Source organism: Rhodotorula paludigena (assembly GCF_050403205.1).
Source record: "Rhodotorula paludigena JCM10292 DNA, Rt_paludigena_JCM10292v1_ctg93, whole genome shotgun sequence".
NCBI classification, from domain to species: Eukaryota; Fungi; Basidiomycota; class Microbotryomycetes; order Sporidiobolales; family Sporidiobolaceae; genus Rhodotorula; species Rhodotorula paludigena.
In genome coordinates this window covers 28,246-43,198 of record NW_027481365.1, presented here as the reverse complement: position 1 = coordinate 43,198, position 14,953 = coordinate 28,246, and the positions used below count along the sequence as shown (strand labels likewise).

Sequence of the window (14,953 nt, the reverse complement as noted above, 5' to 3'; positions counted from 1 at the left end):
AGATCCGCACCATGCTCCGCTCAATAGCCTCGCGCACGTTTGCTCGAGCCAAATCGACTGCCACTCGACCGGCGAGCGAGTCTGCCGCGCACGAGTCGTCGACAGCTTCGAGCACCGCCTCGTCGTCCTGCGCACCAGCATCTACAGCACGTCCCGCAGAACTGAACAAGCCCGTGCGTCTCCTTCTCTCCCTCTCTCCAACAGAGCCCTCCGACTAATCGTCGTCGCACAGGATCTCGAGACGCGCGCTCGCGAGCAGGCGAAAGCGACGGGTGTCGACCCTGCGCTCGCGTACAAACAGCTGCTCGAAGAGCGCTTCGGCGGCGGGGACTCGGCTGCACTCGGGACGCTCGTGAATGGGCAGCCGGAGGGGCTGGCGCCGAATGGTGAGTCGGGCGCGGAACGGGACTCGTCGAGGAGGTTCGTGGCTGCTGAGCAGTCGCGTCCGCTGCTCGTGGCCGTCTTCCAGGAGTGCTGACTCTGCTATCTGGACCCGCAGTAAAGCGCAACATGTTCCGCCTCATCTGATAGCCGCCCGCGGCCAATCCCGTCTCCTCGTCGTTCCGCGCCCCTCGCAAGCATGTAGCCGACTTCTCCCTGTCACGGTGCGCCTGCCTCTCTCCCTCCTCATCTTTGCTCTGACTGACAGCTTGTCGCCGCTCACAGACCCCCTCGCAACCCTGTATCGGCTGCTCGCATCCCCAGTGTATCGTCTCCTGCCATTTCGCAGCCCTCTCGCAATGCATGCTTGTCAGTAAAGCCCGATTTGTTCGTGAGAGGGCAGATTGTCACTGCCCGACTTTGCGATATTCGCAGAACGGTAATATCATGAGAGCTCCGACCGACTACCAGCGGCAGGACCATGTCGGATGCGCTTCACGCTCCCTTGCAACAAGACGATGGAGTGCGTAACTGCTCGTACAATACATACACCGCCCCGACCGGGCCTCGGGACAACATCTACCACTTCCACACGCCCATCTCGGCATTGATGATGGGCCGCGCGCCGCGCCCGACGCCGACGCCGTCGCCCTCGGTGAGGCCGCGGATGCTGCGGCGCCACTGGTCGCGCTTGCGCACGCGGCGGCGCTCCTCGTCCGTCGCGCCCTCGGCGAGGAGGACGTGCAGCTTGGCCGAGGGGTGGTGCTTGACGCCAAAGCGGCCGCGGCCCTTGATGTCGAGGCGCTGGAGGTACGGGCCCTTGGTCACCCACGATTGCGCTGCAGAGTCGAATCATCAGTACTGTTCCGCTCGATCTACTGGTCCGCGGCAGAAAGTCTCTGCGTTGCGGCGCGAGGAGCGCGAGCGCAAGAGGCAGGATCGCGAGGCAGAAGAGACGCACCGACCACGAGCTCCTCGCGCTTCAGTCCCTTGGCCATGGCGTGATCACGAGCCAGCGCGACCATCGACAGCAACCGTGGTGCCTGCTTCTTTTGCGACGCCTGTGTGTGCGCGAGGGGCATGCAATGTGAGCGGGACTGGCCGTGCGGGAGTTTTGTATAGTGGCCAGCTCGAGGCTTGCGTTTGAGCAGCATCGCTCGAGATTACCTCTTGAGCGAAGCCGCAGACCACAGCGCAGGACCGGCCAAACTCCTTGCATAGAAAGGGAGCGCACCTGCAGCTGGAGAATCGCCTCGTCCGCTGTCCGCCCTGCAATCAGCCGTGCCAGGTCGTTGAGCTTGCGCCTCGATGTCTTGAAATTGGCTGTCGACGACTTGTGCTGTTTCCATGGCCAGGGGAGAGCGTAGCGATGGACAGGGAGGGAGAGTGAAGAGGATCAGCTCCAGCTTGCGACAACGCCTGAGAGCAAGCACCGAGGATCCAGGGACGCACGAAAGTAGTCTGCTTGGCCTGCCTCGGTGCGACTCCGCTCCTCTCCTGGCTCAGCGCGACGTCCTCGTCCTCGACGGCGGTGTCGAAGAGACCCTTTGGCGCCGCGCTCTGCTCCTTCTGCAGGCTCTGCGTGGTTGCGCCGGCCTTGTCGTCGGTCGTGGTGCGCTTGCTGGTCCGCGGGAACAGGTCGCGGATCGACGACAGCGACCACGACGCGTTGCGCACTTGGTGGTGCGGAGGCTGCGCCGCTGGCCGCGGGGCGAGCGCCCGGGCGGTCGGGAGCGTGCGCGAGAGCGTGTGGAGCGTGTACAGCGCGCTGCGCGAAGAGCTCTGCATCGTGCGCGGGCGCAGCGGGGGGCGGAGCAAGGCTCACTTCGCTCGCCGAGTGTTTTCTTCTCGACCGCCACAGACTCGTCCTCTCGCGGGACAGCCCGTGCACACTTGCTCAGCCTTGTGAGCGATCCTGTAGACCAGGCCACTGAAACGAAAATGCAACCGTTACAGCCAGATGCAAGTCTATCCGCCTCGCGGACTATCTCGACAACCTCTGTGCACAACCAAAACAGACCGCAAGTCTTACAAGATGCCATTCGAGTAGCCCTGGAACAAGCTGCGTGGCGCGAAGTGGGCTGGGTCAGGACCGCAGAGTAAGGAAAGGAAGACGAGGAAGGGCCACGCACTCGTACAGCCGCGTGAACGAGCTCTGCGCCGAGTTGAGGATGAGCTTGTCGGCATAGTCGTCGAGCTGCGCCTGCGGCAGCGACAGCATGAAGCGCTCGCGCAGCTGCTGCGACGTCAGGTCGCCATTGGCGAAGCACGGCAGCGACGAGTCTGCGGGAATTGCAACAGCGAGGCGGTCGTCAGCACATACCATTCGGAAAGACGAGGGTCCAAGAGCAGGCGACATGACGCTCTGGCCTTGCAAGTGGGAGAGCCGACGACGCACCCTTCTGCATGAGCTCGACGAGCGTGATGATGCGCTCGGCGTGCTTGCGCGCGTCGCGGAAGCACCGCTTGAACAAGGCGCGGAACTCGGCAAACTTGGGCGAGTCGAACCCGCCGAGGATGTCGATGTAGTCCTGCGGGAGCTTGAACGGCGCCATCTCGAACCCGATCGACCCGGGCGAGTTGGACAGCATGAAGCCGAAGTCAATGTCTGCGCGAGAAGCCGTCAGCGCGAAAATCGTTGCTGGCAGCGGAACAAGATCACGCACGGATTAGGTGCCCCCGCAGGTCGAGGAGGATGTTGCCGTTGTGCCGGTCCTTGAGCTGGAGGAGGTACGAGATGACCGAGTACGCCGCGAGACTCTCGATGAAGTTGTCCTGCGCCTTGCGGAACGTCTTGGACTCGGGCGGGCCGAAGGTCTGTTCAGGGAGAACGTTAGCTTTGTCAGACAGCCAGGCGTGGCGGAAGAACGCACGTTGACGAAGTGGTCGTAGAGGGTGAACGAGTCGAAGACCTGCGTTCCGTCCGCAGCGCGGCGGGCGTAGGCGTCCTTTTTGAGCGAGTGGATTGACACGGCGTCGTTGATCGTCTCGATGAGACCGCTGTTTTCCGACGTCACGAGGATGCGAAAGCTGCGTGTCTCGAGCATTAGCGCAAGGTCGAGGTGGCGAGTATGCCGCTCATGGCAGCAGGGTCTCAAGAGCAAGGTCGACGCACTAGTAGACCCAGCCAGGACACTGCTCCTCCTGCCAGATGCGCCCAAACTCGCTGATGAGCTGCACCGCCAGCTGCTCCTGCCGCAGGTCGGCGCCCGTCTTGACGATGCACGAGATGATGGACCACTGCGGGAGGTGGCCAAATGGCGACGCCGCGCGGATGCGAGCCTTCTTGGCCGTGAAGGACTCGCCGAGAACGGCACCTGCGCGAAAAAGCAGGTCAGCCGGAGTCAGCGCAAACTGCGAGCACAATGCGCACCAGACGGGTCGTCCTTGTTGACCGCGCGCATGACGACCGAATTGTCTTCGGTGCCCGTCGCGCCCGTCGACTTGTTCCACCCGCTGCGCGCAAGCGTGTCGCCGCGCATGCGCTCCATGCGCTCCTCCTCGAGCGACAGCATCTCGCTCATGATGCGCTCGCGGATCGCCGCCGCGTCCTGCGGCGCGAGCACGCGCGGGCGCTGCGTCGGGAGAGGCGCGGGCGTCGACGACCCGGCAGCGCCGATCGAGGCAGTCGAGGCCGACGGCGCGGCGCCCGACGCGGCGCTCGCTTCCGCAGCAGCGTGCGAGAGCGCTGCGGCCTGCGCATTGAGCGGTGGCTGGCCCGCGATGGCGCTGACGCCCTCTGCAGCCGAGGCGGTGTCGAGGCTCGCGAGCGTGCCCGCGCCGCCTTGCCCCGCCGAGGCTGCCGCCGTCTCCTTCTTCGTCAATCGCGCCTTGACTGCGCCAAGACCTGCGCCGAGACCTGCGCCGACAACGCCGCCGATACCTGCCACTGTCGCGACAGGTAGGTTGACGAGCGTTCCTGCCGCGGCAGTCCCCGCGCCAACCACACCGCGCGACGCCGTCTGCGAAGCGTCGAGCTGCGCGAGCATGATGGCGGCCATGCGCATCCGCTCGGCATAGTCGTCGAGCGAGATCGGCGCGCGCGACTGGATCGAGCGCCCGCCTGGCCGGGCGGCACCGCTTGCGGTGTGCGATGGCCGCCGCGCAGGCTTGACCAGCGCGGCAGGCTCGCCGCTCGCGCTGCTGATCGACGCACGGCTGCGCGCCGTACCCGAGGAGGCAGTCGATCCTCGCCGCCGCTGCTGCGCCGCCTCGTCCTTGCGCTTCCACGCGAGCTCGTCCGCCTGGCGATTGTGGATCTCGACCTCCTCAGGCTCGCCTGAGACCTGTAACAGCGCCTCATCACGCAGCGAGACGTCGCCATACAATTGCTCGACGAGGTCCATCTCGCCTGACGGCTCGGGCATGCTGTCAATATCGAGTGTCGCAGCGTCGTCGTCGAGTCCGCTGCCGAGCGCGAAGGCTGCCCGTTCAGCGAACGGCGTACCCGGCGCAGGTGTCTGCGTCGGCGTTGAACCGGACGTGGCAGCCTTGCCCGGCGTAGCGGGCGTGTCGACAGCGTGGCCAACCTGCTCAAGCCCACTCTCGAGGCTTCTGCGCAGACTGTGCGTCGAGTCGGCAAGCTCCTTGACCTTTGCCGCGTTGCCGATTGAAGGATTCGAGAGGCCGTCGCGCTCGCGCAGCGCGCGCCGCAGGTCCTCCCAGTTGCTGCGGCGGTCCGGGTCAAAGTCGAGGTCCTCCTCGAGTACCTCGACGTAGATGACGAACGGCGCGCGGTCGGCCGAGTTGAGCACCGACGCCTCGGACGGCGAGATGCGCACGATCCGGGCCTGCTTCCGCCGCGGATGCGGCGGGACGGGCTTGTCGAATGGCGAGGTTGGCGGGGCGAGCGAGAGGACGGGCTTCGGCACGGCGGTCGGGTCGGCGACTGTCGGCGCGCGAGTGGTCATGCCGAGAGAGCAGCCGCGCGGAAGACCGTGGTTCAGCACGGTGAGCTCGGCACGAAGGGAGGAGAGGCGGGCGGGTTTGGGCACGAGGACGAGGCGGGTCGAGATGTCTTGCAGGCTGCGCAGGAGGTCGAGCTGCGAGCGGCATGCCTGGAGAAGGAGCAAGCGCGAGAGGAAGGGGCGGGGTAGGCCGTAGCCGGGAAGCGATGTGCCGCTCAGGTGTGCGTTCGTGCTGTTGGGCGACGTTGCGAGGAGGTTCGATGCGGATTGCGACGTGATCGGAAGCGAAGGGGTCGACTGAGAGGGTGCAGCCTTTTCGGGCGAGACGAGCGAGCCTCGTCGCTGCATTGTTGCGCCCGCCGACAGGAAGGCCGGGGATCGCGGCGACTTGCCGCCAGCTGCACTCAACTTGGGTGTCGGCGTGGTGGGAGTCAGTGAGGAGGGGAGGAACGACATTGACCGCGTCTCCTGCGTAGACGGCGGCAGCGGAATCTTGGGCGACGCAGTGATGCGGTCTCCGGGGAGGTAGTTCGGCTGCGTCGCGCTCCGCTTGGCCGGCGTCCGCTCGCCCGCGCTGGGAGACTTCTTGCCCTTCGCGCTCCCATTCAGCGTCACCTTGGCTCGCGCCTGACCCTCGGTCTTCTTGGCCCGCACCGCCGTTGCCGCCTCCTTCTCGCCCTCGCTCTCGCTCTCGCTGTTGCCGCGCGCCGCAATCTCCTTCTCCTCGGCCGCAGCGTCGAGCGCGTCCTCCTTGCTCGGCTGCTCTATCCGCCGCCCTTGCTCGACGACCATCCGCCCGGCAGAGTTGACGAGGCCGGGCATGCCAATCGCGGCGAGGAGCAGGCCGATGCCGACCAGCGAGGCTTGCGGCGCATTAACCTTTTGCGGAGGCTCGGCAGGCACGTCGTTTGCTGGTGATGCGGATGACGGGGCAGCGGCGGATTCGGGCGAGGAGGAGGAGGCGGTCGAAGGGGGAGTCGGAGGGTCGGTGAAGATGATCCCCTGTACGCGGTTCAGGATGCGGCGGCACGCGGCGAAATGGTCCGACTTTGGGGAAGCTGCAAGGTCGGACAGCGACGCCTGGAGGTACCACAGGGTCTGCGGACAGGGCGCAGAATTAGCAGGAGGTCGACGGAGGCAGGCGGGTGTGATGGCGCACGATGACGGCAATGTGCGAGTCTTCCTGGCATCGCTCGAGAATGAAGTTCTCGAGTGCGGTGGAGGGTGTCGGGCGGGTAATGACGAGGTAGCTGCACCGAGGCAACGAATGAGCGACGAACGACGGGCGGATCCGCGAGGTTGCGCACCAAAGTTGTGGCCAGTAGAACTCGACGTCCTCGTACTCGAACGAGCGCAGGCGGTTGACGAGGTAGTGCGTGATGCCGATCGAGTTTGGGTACGTCTTGAGGCTGTAGTCGCGAAGGTGCAACACGAAGTCGCCGTCAGCAAGGGGTCCACAACGACTGCGACGCGCGGGTGCGGTCGCCCGAACGCTGGCATTCGTGGCTGTGACGCAGCGCAAGAGCTCCCGGTCCGCCCAGATCGCCTTGGCGTCGCCAGGACGCGTCGACGTCTCGCAGCTGATGAGCCGCCAACTCGCGTCCATCCTCCTCTGGCGCGCCGAGCGCGTGTGCCATCGCGTGTAGAAACCCTCACAGCCGCAGTGAACCCGTTGACGCACTATCCGATGGCGAGGTGGACGTCGAAGAAGCTGCTCTCGAACAGCCGGAGCAGCAACCCGGACCCGCTCCCGCCGTTGCGCTCGAGCGCCGAGCCCGCGCGCCGGTCGGCCGAGCTCATCGTGTCGCGCTGCTGCGTCTCGTCTGCGCGCTTCACGGGGCGCGGTGAGGCGGGCGGAGGGGGAACGAGCCGAGGGTTCGTGTCGGCCCCCGCTGTCCCGAACGACGCGACTTTTGTCGCACCTCGTCTCCGGCGGTGTTCCGCTCTCACACTCTAGACAGAGACTGTCCTCGTACGGCGGGCAGATGAAAACACGCGAAAACAAGCACTTGTCACTCGAGACACTCTTCCCTTCTCCCCCTTCATCCCTGATACACAGACCAGAGCACTACGCTGACTCCCGCCACGGCCAAAGTGAAGAGGAACGCTTGCTCGCTGATCGCTGGCGTGGGCACCGCTGCACTGGCGTGCCTACGGAGCAGTTCTCTGCAAGGCGGAGGCGACGGGGCGGCAATCAACACGCGCACGCTCGCCAGTTTGGCCGCGAGTTCCTCGATCGAGAGCGGCTGCGGAACAATACGTCTTTACATTAGATAAGGAGACAGCGAAGAAAGGAAAAAAAGAGACGACTCGCCTGCGCAACGAACTTCTCCTTCTCATCCTCCTTGCCGAGCCTGAAGACGGTGACGTCCAGCTGCCGCGCAACTGCACAGCCCCTCCCCTCGCGACTGGGCTCGGACAGACACGCCTCGTACGCGACCTTGAGCGCGTCTTCCTCGCTCAGACCCTCGCGCCACGTCTGGTCGAGCCGCGCCTGGATGGCGCGCTCGTAGGCCGACCCGCGCACGACGGCTTTCCACGGCGTTGTGCTGCCGAAGAGACTTGACGCGTAGAGCTGCGGTACGGATGCTGCGCATGGGCTCGTCGCACTCGTCGTGTCGAATCCGGCGAGAAAGCAGGAGATGGCGCGAGGGTGACCATGGTCCTGTTTGATCAGCAGAATTGAGGTGTGTCAGCCGATGAGCTTCAGGATTTGTGCTGGGCGGTGGCAAACCTGGAGGTGCTCGTCTACCTTGTCGGCGACCCCTTCGAGAGTCGCCGACTCGCTCGCTGCGCGTCGAGCGGAGGTCACCAGGCCCTTTACCTCGCTGGCGGACCCTGCACAATGCTCGTGCGCTTCAGTGGTTGGTCCCAAAGGCAAAATGGATATGAGAGGCAGCATATCGGTCTGGATGAGCCAGCGGCGATCCGTCAGTTGCTGAACGCGGCGCAGGCGCGACTCCTCCTGCAGCGGCGAGACCTTGTCAAGCGATCGCTGCGCGAGGACGACGATGCAGTCGGCTCCGGTGACGGCCACAATGAAAGGCGTGCCGGCCAGGATGCGGCTGCAGCGGTAGTGCTGCTCGCCAGGGGGAGGGTCGAGTTCTCGTTACGGGATTGTGCTCTACGTGGCGCGACGTCGGCGCACCTCTGGATACAGCCTGATGTACAGTCTTGGTAAACTTTGCCCTGGCTGCTGTGAATGACGGCGACGGGCGGATGAAGCGGACTTACTCTTGCATTTCTGTCGTCGAGGGCATGACAGACACGGAGCAGTGATTCGAGTAGCTCGGGGCGCGTTGGTAGGCAAGCTACTCAAGAGACAAGACAAGCAGGCAGGCAGGCAGGCAGACAGGCAGGAAGCGGAGATGACCAGCGCGGAAGCGAAAGCAAGTCGAGGGTCGACGTGGAGGGCGGCGTGGAAGCCTTGCATATGCCGAGCAGGCGCCAACAAGTACGACAATCTAGCCATGCAGCCATAACGCTCGATGTGCCGGTACTGGAGGAAGACAACCTCCCCGTCGTCGTCGTCGTTGTCGTCGTCGCTCGCGCCTTGCCGACTGCTCCGCTCTCCCGCCTTGGACGAGGATCTGCCGAGGATGAGTGCCGCGCTGCAGCAGGTGCTCGAGCACCTCGACTCTGGCGACTTCTACTCTGCGCACCAGAAGGCCCGCACCACCGCGACGCGACTCCTCGCCCCGCCCCGCCGCAACCCGCCGCCCGCCGGGTCCGTCCTCCCCTACGACAAGAAGGCCCAGGAGGCCGCCGAGCTCCTCTGGGATGCCGCCCGCCGCCTGCTCGAGAAGGGCCAGGTCGGCAGCGGCGTCGACTTGGGCGTCATGCTCGTCGACGACGTCTGGGCCGCCCGCGAGGTCGGCTGTGGCAAGGACGAGCGCGGTCAGTCTTGCGTGTACCGCTCTGGCCAGCCTGCGTCATGTCACCGTGCCCGCTGGCGGAGCTTGTCGGGGCTGAGGCTCCTAAGACCACAGGACTGACAGTCTCGACTCGCACTCTGCAGCCAAGGTGATCCAGCTGATTGCGCTGACGGGCCCTGCTGGCGCGTGGAGGAAGACGCTCACCGACGCCATCTTCTCGTGCGTCGCCGTCGCGACTCGCTCCTCCCCCACATGGCTGCTGACCCGACTCTCGTGCGCACAGGTGGACCGCCAAGACCGGTTCGGGCCCTGCGGGAGACGTCGAGATCCACCAGTACCTCGGCGAGACGCTCTACAAGGGTGCGCTGTCCGTCGTGCCCTTCCCTCGACCCCTGGCTGACCTTCCTCCATTCCGCTCCCAGAGCAAGACTACCACCTCGCCTCGCTCCACCTCCTCGTCTGCCCGACTCAGGATGCCGCACAGACGCTTGCGACCGTCCTCTTCGACTGGTCAAAGCTGGACCCGGAGAAGGAGGCAGCCGTTGGTCGCTACGCTGCTCGCGGGACCCTCAGGTGCGTCCCTCTCCAGCCTGTCGCCCAACCCTGTTCCGCTCGACTGACTGAGCTTGCATCCCCAGCTACCTCGAGTCGTCCTTCATCCTCGCCGCCCGCACTTTCCTCTCGCACTTCCTCGCGCTCGCGCTCGCCGCCTACCCGACCCTTCGCGTCGCCGCCTTCCCCTTCCCTCCCCCGTCCTCGCCACTCGCGACCTCGCCCGCCGCGCCCCCGCCGGGCGACGAACTCGTCGTGACCAAGCTCGCGTCGCTCAACTTTCTCCAGCTTGCTCTCCGCGCCGCCCAGGCGGGCGTCGGCGAGTCGGTCGAAAAGGTAAAGGTCGGCGGCGAGTGGCGCACGCAGAGGGGGCAGGGGACAAAGGTGTGGCAGAGCTTGCTCGCGAGGTACGAGAAACAGGTGCCCTGGCTGCGTGCGCCCGAGGTCAAGGACGTGCGTCTTCCCCTCCTTCGCTCTTACCCTCTCAACGTGGGTTGCTGATGTTTCTGGCACTTTACAGGCGACGGCCGCGCTCGGTGAGATTCACTTCGGGCTCAAGCCCGCGAGGCAGGGCAACCCGCTTATGGACATGATGGCGTCTATGTTTGGCGGCGGAGGTGGCGGCGCTCCCGCGATTGGTGGCCGGTAGCGTATCTTCCCACCGGCATGTACTATACAGCTACTTTGCGGTACCGTCTGCTCTGGGAAGGTGCTGGAGAGGATGATAGTTGCAAGCCTTACTTCCTCTTCCCGCCGCCGCGCTTCTTCCCGCGCCCGCCCTTGCCGTTCTTCGCAGGAGGGCCTGTCGCAGCTGCCTCGCCATTTGACGTCGAGCTAGCGGTTGCTGCCGCCGGCACCTCCTGCTCGTTTGTCGCAGATGCAGCGGGACCCGTCTGCGCAAGTTGCTCATTCGCTCCTGCTCGTGCCGCGATTGTGTCGGCCGTCGCCGTACTAGCTGTGCTGGCCTCTCCGCTCGGACCTGGCGCCTCTGCGATGGTATCGGCAGGTGTAGGCGGTGCGGCGGCTGCAGGAGCAGCGGCCTGCGGGACGGGCGTCTGCGTGCCAGAAGGCGCCGCAGAGGGGAGCGTCGAGTCCTGGCCTTCGATCTGCTTCTGCCACAGCTCTGTGCAGTTTGTGAAGCACGTCAATCAGCATTCTTCCGGTGTTGAATAAGAGGAAGAGACGGAAACGGCGCTGCGCGACGCACCGGCGTAGACACCGGCCTCGATCTGCAGCAGCTCGTTGTGCGACCCTTGCTCGACGATCTGCCCGTCCTTGAGGACGCAGATCAGGTCGGCGTCGACGATGGTAGAGAGGCGGTGCGCGATGATCAAGCTCGTGCGGCCTTGCGACTGCAGTGCATTGACGACGGTGAGTTCGCCGAATTGGCAAGCAGTTCAGACAGGTGAGAGGCGGACGCACCAGCTCTCGGAGACGCGTCTGGATCAGACGCTCGTTGTGTGTGTCGAGCGCCGAGGTCGCCTCGTCGAGCACAAGGATCGGCCTGTTCGTGCAAAATGAAGTGAGCGGAGGACAGACAGGGCAATGGGCGGCGTGGTTCACGGGTTCTTGAGAATGGTACGCGCGATGGCGATGCGCTGCTTTTCGCCGCCGGAGAGGCGCATGCCTCGTTCACTGCGAGAGCGCGCGATTTAGTCAATCGTCTCCTCATCAGCTTCGGGCCAGATCAAGCAAGCTGTAGGTATCAGCGCAGACGCACCCGACGAGGGTTTCGTACTGGTCGGGGAACGACATGATGCGGTCGTGCATGGCCGCAGACTTGGCGGCTTCGACGATCTCGTCCATCGCGAGATCCTTCCCTTCCTCGGCCTTTCCCTCGGCGTTGAGCCTCGACAGCCCGCCGTACGCAATGTTGAACCGCACCGAGCTGTTGAAGAGGACCGAGTCCTGCGGGACGAGGCCGATGGCGGCGCGGAGGCTGCGCTGGCTCAGGTCGCGCACGTCGTGCCCGTTGATCCGGATCGCGCCGCCCGACACGTCGTAGAAGCGGTACAGGAGGCGCGTGATGGTGCTCTTACCGCCGCCCGAGGGCCCGACGAGCGCGACGCTCTTGCCGCGCGGGACCCGGAGAGACACACCCTTGAGGACGTCGACCTTGCCGTCGTAGCTGAAGCGCAGGTCGTCAAACTCGATCTCGGCGCCCTCGAGCGGGTCGATCTCGAGCTCGACCGGGTCGGTCTTGTCCCGGATCTCGCGCGCCTCGTTCAGCAGCTCGATGAGCTGCTCCGTGTCGACCGCGTTGCTCATCACCCGCCGATACAGCGACGAGATCTGGTTGAGCGGCGAGAGGAGCTGGCCGTAGTACGAGATGAAGGTCGCAAAGAGACCGACGTCCATCTCGCCCGTAACGACGCGGTGCGCGAGCATGAAAGACACGACGAGGATGCCGAAGTTCGAGATGCCGTTTTGGAGGAGCGAAAGCGAATTCCACGCGCTGTAGACGCGGAAATAGCCTGAGACATGGAAAATGCGTCAGTCACTGGGCTGGTACACAGGAGTAGGAGGAAAGGGCCTCACCGCGCTGGTACCGCCACATCGCGTCACGAAGCCTGCGCGCCTCAAAGCTCTCGGCGGTAAAGTACTTGACGACCTCGAACCCGAACAGCGTGTCCGTCTTGAGCTGGTGCATGTACTGCGACTCGTCGCGCAGCTGGCGGTACAGCTTCGTGCGCGACTCGGCGAGCGTGATTGACGTTGCGACGCTGGATACCGCAGGGTCAGTACGGCAGGACGATGCACAGGAACAGCTGACGCACTAGATGACGCTGACGACGGTGACTACGGCAACGACGGCAAGGCCGTACTTGACCCAGAGGACGACAAAAGCGACGGGGAGGTCGATCAAGATCGGGATGAAGGAGAAGATCAGGAGCTCAAAGAACTGTGCATGTGTGCGTCAGTTGTGTGTACAGGAGATCAAAAATTCGACACATGGCTTCTGCACGCACGTCGTTGATCGCCTCGGAGCGCGACAGTATGCGCAACAGCTCGCCCGTCTTGCGGCGCGTGTGGTATGCCAGCCTGCAAGTATGTTGGGGTCAGCAAGTTTTCGACAGACAGAGTACGGAGACGGGCGAGGGGACTTGCGAGAGGTTGAGGAGGGTGTCGAAGGCAAGCAGCGCCATCTCGCGCTCGCTGTACTGCTCGATGGGCAGCCAGAGGTATTCTGCATCACTAAGTCGTCGGTTCCTGTTCTTCCCGTTATCCAACATGCGCCTGCGCTGACCCGCGCAGCCATCGATGCGACACGAGAAGGCCGGAACTCACGGTAAAGCATCGAGTTGGAATCGGACAGGAAGGCGACGAGGCAGTAAAGTCCGACCGATACGTACGGAGCTGCGCAAGCGAGTATGCGAGTCAGACGAGCGCCAAAGCTGTTAAGGCTGCAGACGGAACAAGCTCACGCCTGCCCGCGCTGAGGTCCGAGATGATGCGCCCGAAGAAGATCGGTCTCGCGACGTTGAGGTACCGCTTCAGGAGCATTAGACCGAAGCAGACGAGCGCGATGACCTGCAGCACGATGGAGCGGCTCGGCCACAGGTACGGGAACAGGAGCTTGACGCGGTGGAAGAGCGTCAGGACCGAGAGCGATTTCGGGTCGGGCGGGCGGTTCGACGGGATGCGCGTGCCGCGCAGGACCGAGGGAGTCGACGCCGCCGTGGGGATGGCTGAGTAGCCGTTTGAGGCGCTGGTAGAGCTGCCGAGGAGGGAGGTGCGCTCCGAGGGTGGGACGCCCGAAGCGGGGGAGAAGGTCGCGCGGTAGAATGGGCGGAATTGGAAGGCGAGGAGAGCGACAATGAGCAAGACGCGCGACGAGAGGAGGGCGAGGTGGATGAAGGGGAGAGCGTCTGCTTTGGGGTCGATGGACGAGTCCGTCGCGAGGATGCGGCCGTACACGCCCAGAGTCGCCGCCTCGAGACACAGGGCGACGAACGAGATGACCCGCGGATGGGTCGTGGGCCAGGGAGACTCGCCCACTGCGCCGCTCTTGTCGCTCCGCCGCGCCTCGTAGAACAAGCCGAGGCTAAGCAGGGCGAACGCGGCGAGTCCTCCAGGCGAGTACCACTCTAGATTGTCGTACAGCGGCTCGTCAGGCGTATAGCGCGAGGTGATGAGCGTGGCGACGACTGTTGCGAATGCGAGGGCGCCGCAGCGGAACGAATATCAGCTCTATCGCTTTCGTTGCGTGACGAGAGGGTCGCACCTTGGGCGACGCCGTCTCCAAAGTAGCTGAACGCCACCAGACCCGTCGTTCCGAGCACGAGACCCCGCCTGACGGTCTTCGACTTGGTTACGACGGGCGTGACATCGTCCTCGTCTTCCTCGTCGCCTCCGCGATCCCTCTTTCGCCGTTCGGCCGCCTCGTCCCGCTCCGGAGGACCATAAACGTCGTCCTCGACCTGCCACCCAGCCGACTGGATGCGGTCCATCATCCCGAGGAGCGCCTTTGCAGCCCATCGTGCGGCCACAAGCCCGAGAAGGACAAGCGGGAGGGCGAGGCGCAGCTGGCCGAGCGTCGCATAGAGCGTCGCGAGGTCGGTCGAGCTCGTGAGCGCCATTTTGCGAGCGTCGAGAGCCGCGACCGGGCTCAGGTGGGGAGGCGAGGGAGAGATCGAGGCCGCCGAGGGCGCTCAGGTGGGTCGCAGGATATTTACACGCAGGCCTGGGTGCCTCTCCTGGTGGCTCTGGCTTCGGTAGGCGACAGGGACACGCACTGTTGCGGCTCGACCTTCGCCGGCCGCGCAAGTCGCTCTTCTGCCTCCAACGTCTTCGCAGCACTCGCAGAAATCGCCAACTTGCTGGTTCTGTCGGCGTCTGGGACCTCCCTGGTGCAGTGCACGAAGCGCTGCGCTGTCCCGGTCCCTGTTTGCTCTGCTGCGCTTCTCACTCCTTGCTTCGAGCGATGACGGGACTCCGCCTTCTTCGGCCATGGACGGCGCAGTGGCCCGCTCAAGCTGTTGGCGTGGAGCTATTGATCTCTTGACTCGCGCACGGTGGAGTCAAGTCTGCGCCGAGCCCACTGGCGAAGCGGACTCGCAATCAGCTGCTGCCTTAGTCTTGTCCGCCCCGGGCTGTCTCTGCGCGGGATGATCTGCATCCACTTTCCAGATGGTTCGTCTTGTGCGCTTGATCCTGCGCGTGCAGCGGCGCTTGGCGCACGGTTGTTGAGTAGAGGCGGCAGAGACTCGCGCTCTGTCTGCCGTCGCCGCTGGATCC

The 14,953-nt window shown here is 64.7% G+C and overlaps 4 protein-coding genes across 4 annotated transcripts; 1 reads left to right on the top strand and 3 right to left on the bottom strand.

The window, feature by feature from the left end:
* Window positions 1-960: 960 nt before the first annotated feature.
* Window positions 961-2,169, bottom strand: MRPL22 (mitochondrial 54S ribosomal protein uL22m MRPL22; the record flags this gene model as incomplete). The annotated part of the gene is made up of 4 exons (XM_076652823.1): window positions 961-1,220; window positions 1,343-1,442; window positions 1,616-1,720; window positions 1,834-2,169. The coding sequence occupies 4 exons, from the start codon at window positions 2,167-2,169 to the stop codon at window positions 961-963; spliced, it is 801 nt and encodes a 266-aa protein (XP_076501638.1).
* Window positions 2,170-2,409: 240 nt separating this feature from the next.
* Window positions 2,410-7,088, bottom strand: PIK1 (1-phosphatidylinositol 4-kinase; the record flags this gene model as incomplete). The annotated part of the gene is made up of 10 exons (XM_076652822.1): window positions 2,410-2,443; window positions 2,514-2,664; window positions 2,780-2,989; window positions 3,048-3,198; window positions 3,255-3,411; window positions 3,497-3,698; window positions 3,755-6,386; window positions 6,448-6,538; window positions 6,596-6,697; window positions 6,970-7,088. 10 exons carry the CDS (start codon window positions 7,086-7,088, stop codon window positions 2,410-2,412), a joined length of 3,849 nt encoding a protein of 1,282 aa, XP_076501637.1.
* Window positions 7,089-8,887: 1,799 nt separating this feature from the next.
* GET4 lies at window positions 8,888-10,364 on the top strand (the record flags this gene model as incomplete). Its single annotated transcript, XM_076652821.1, has 6 exons — window positions 8,888-9,185; window positions 9,307-9,382; window positions 9,447-9,523; window positions 9,586-9,736; window positions 9,802-10,168; window positions 10,236-10,364. 6 exons carry the CDS (start codon window positions 8,888-8,890, stop codon window positions 10,362-10,364), a joined length of 1,098 nt encoding a protein of 365 aa, XP_076501636.1.
* An 88-nt stretch (window positions 10,365-10,452) lies between these two features.
* Window positions 10,453-14,295, bottom strand: JCM10292_006669 (uncharacterized protein; the record flags this gene model as incomplete). The annotated part of the gene is made up of 12 exons (XM_076652820.1): window positions 10,453-10,838; window positions 10,923-11,067; window positions 11,138-11,219; window positions 11,279-11,350; window positions 11,436-12,189; window positions 12,254-12,438; window positions 12,493-12,617; window positions 12,685-12,757; window positions 12,824-12,902; window positions 13,004-13,072; window positions 13,141-13,863; window positions 13,941-14,295. 12 exons carry the CDS (start codon window positions 14,293-14,295, stop codon window positions 10,453-10,455), a joined length of 3,048 nt encoding a protein of 1,015 aa, XP_076501635.1.
* Between the last annotated feature and the right edge of the window lie 658 nt (window positions 14,296-14,953).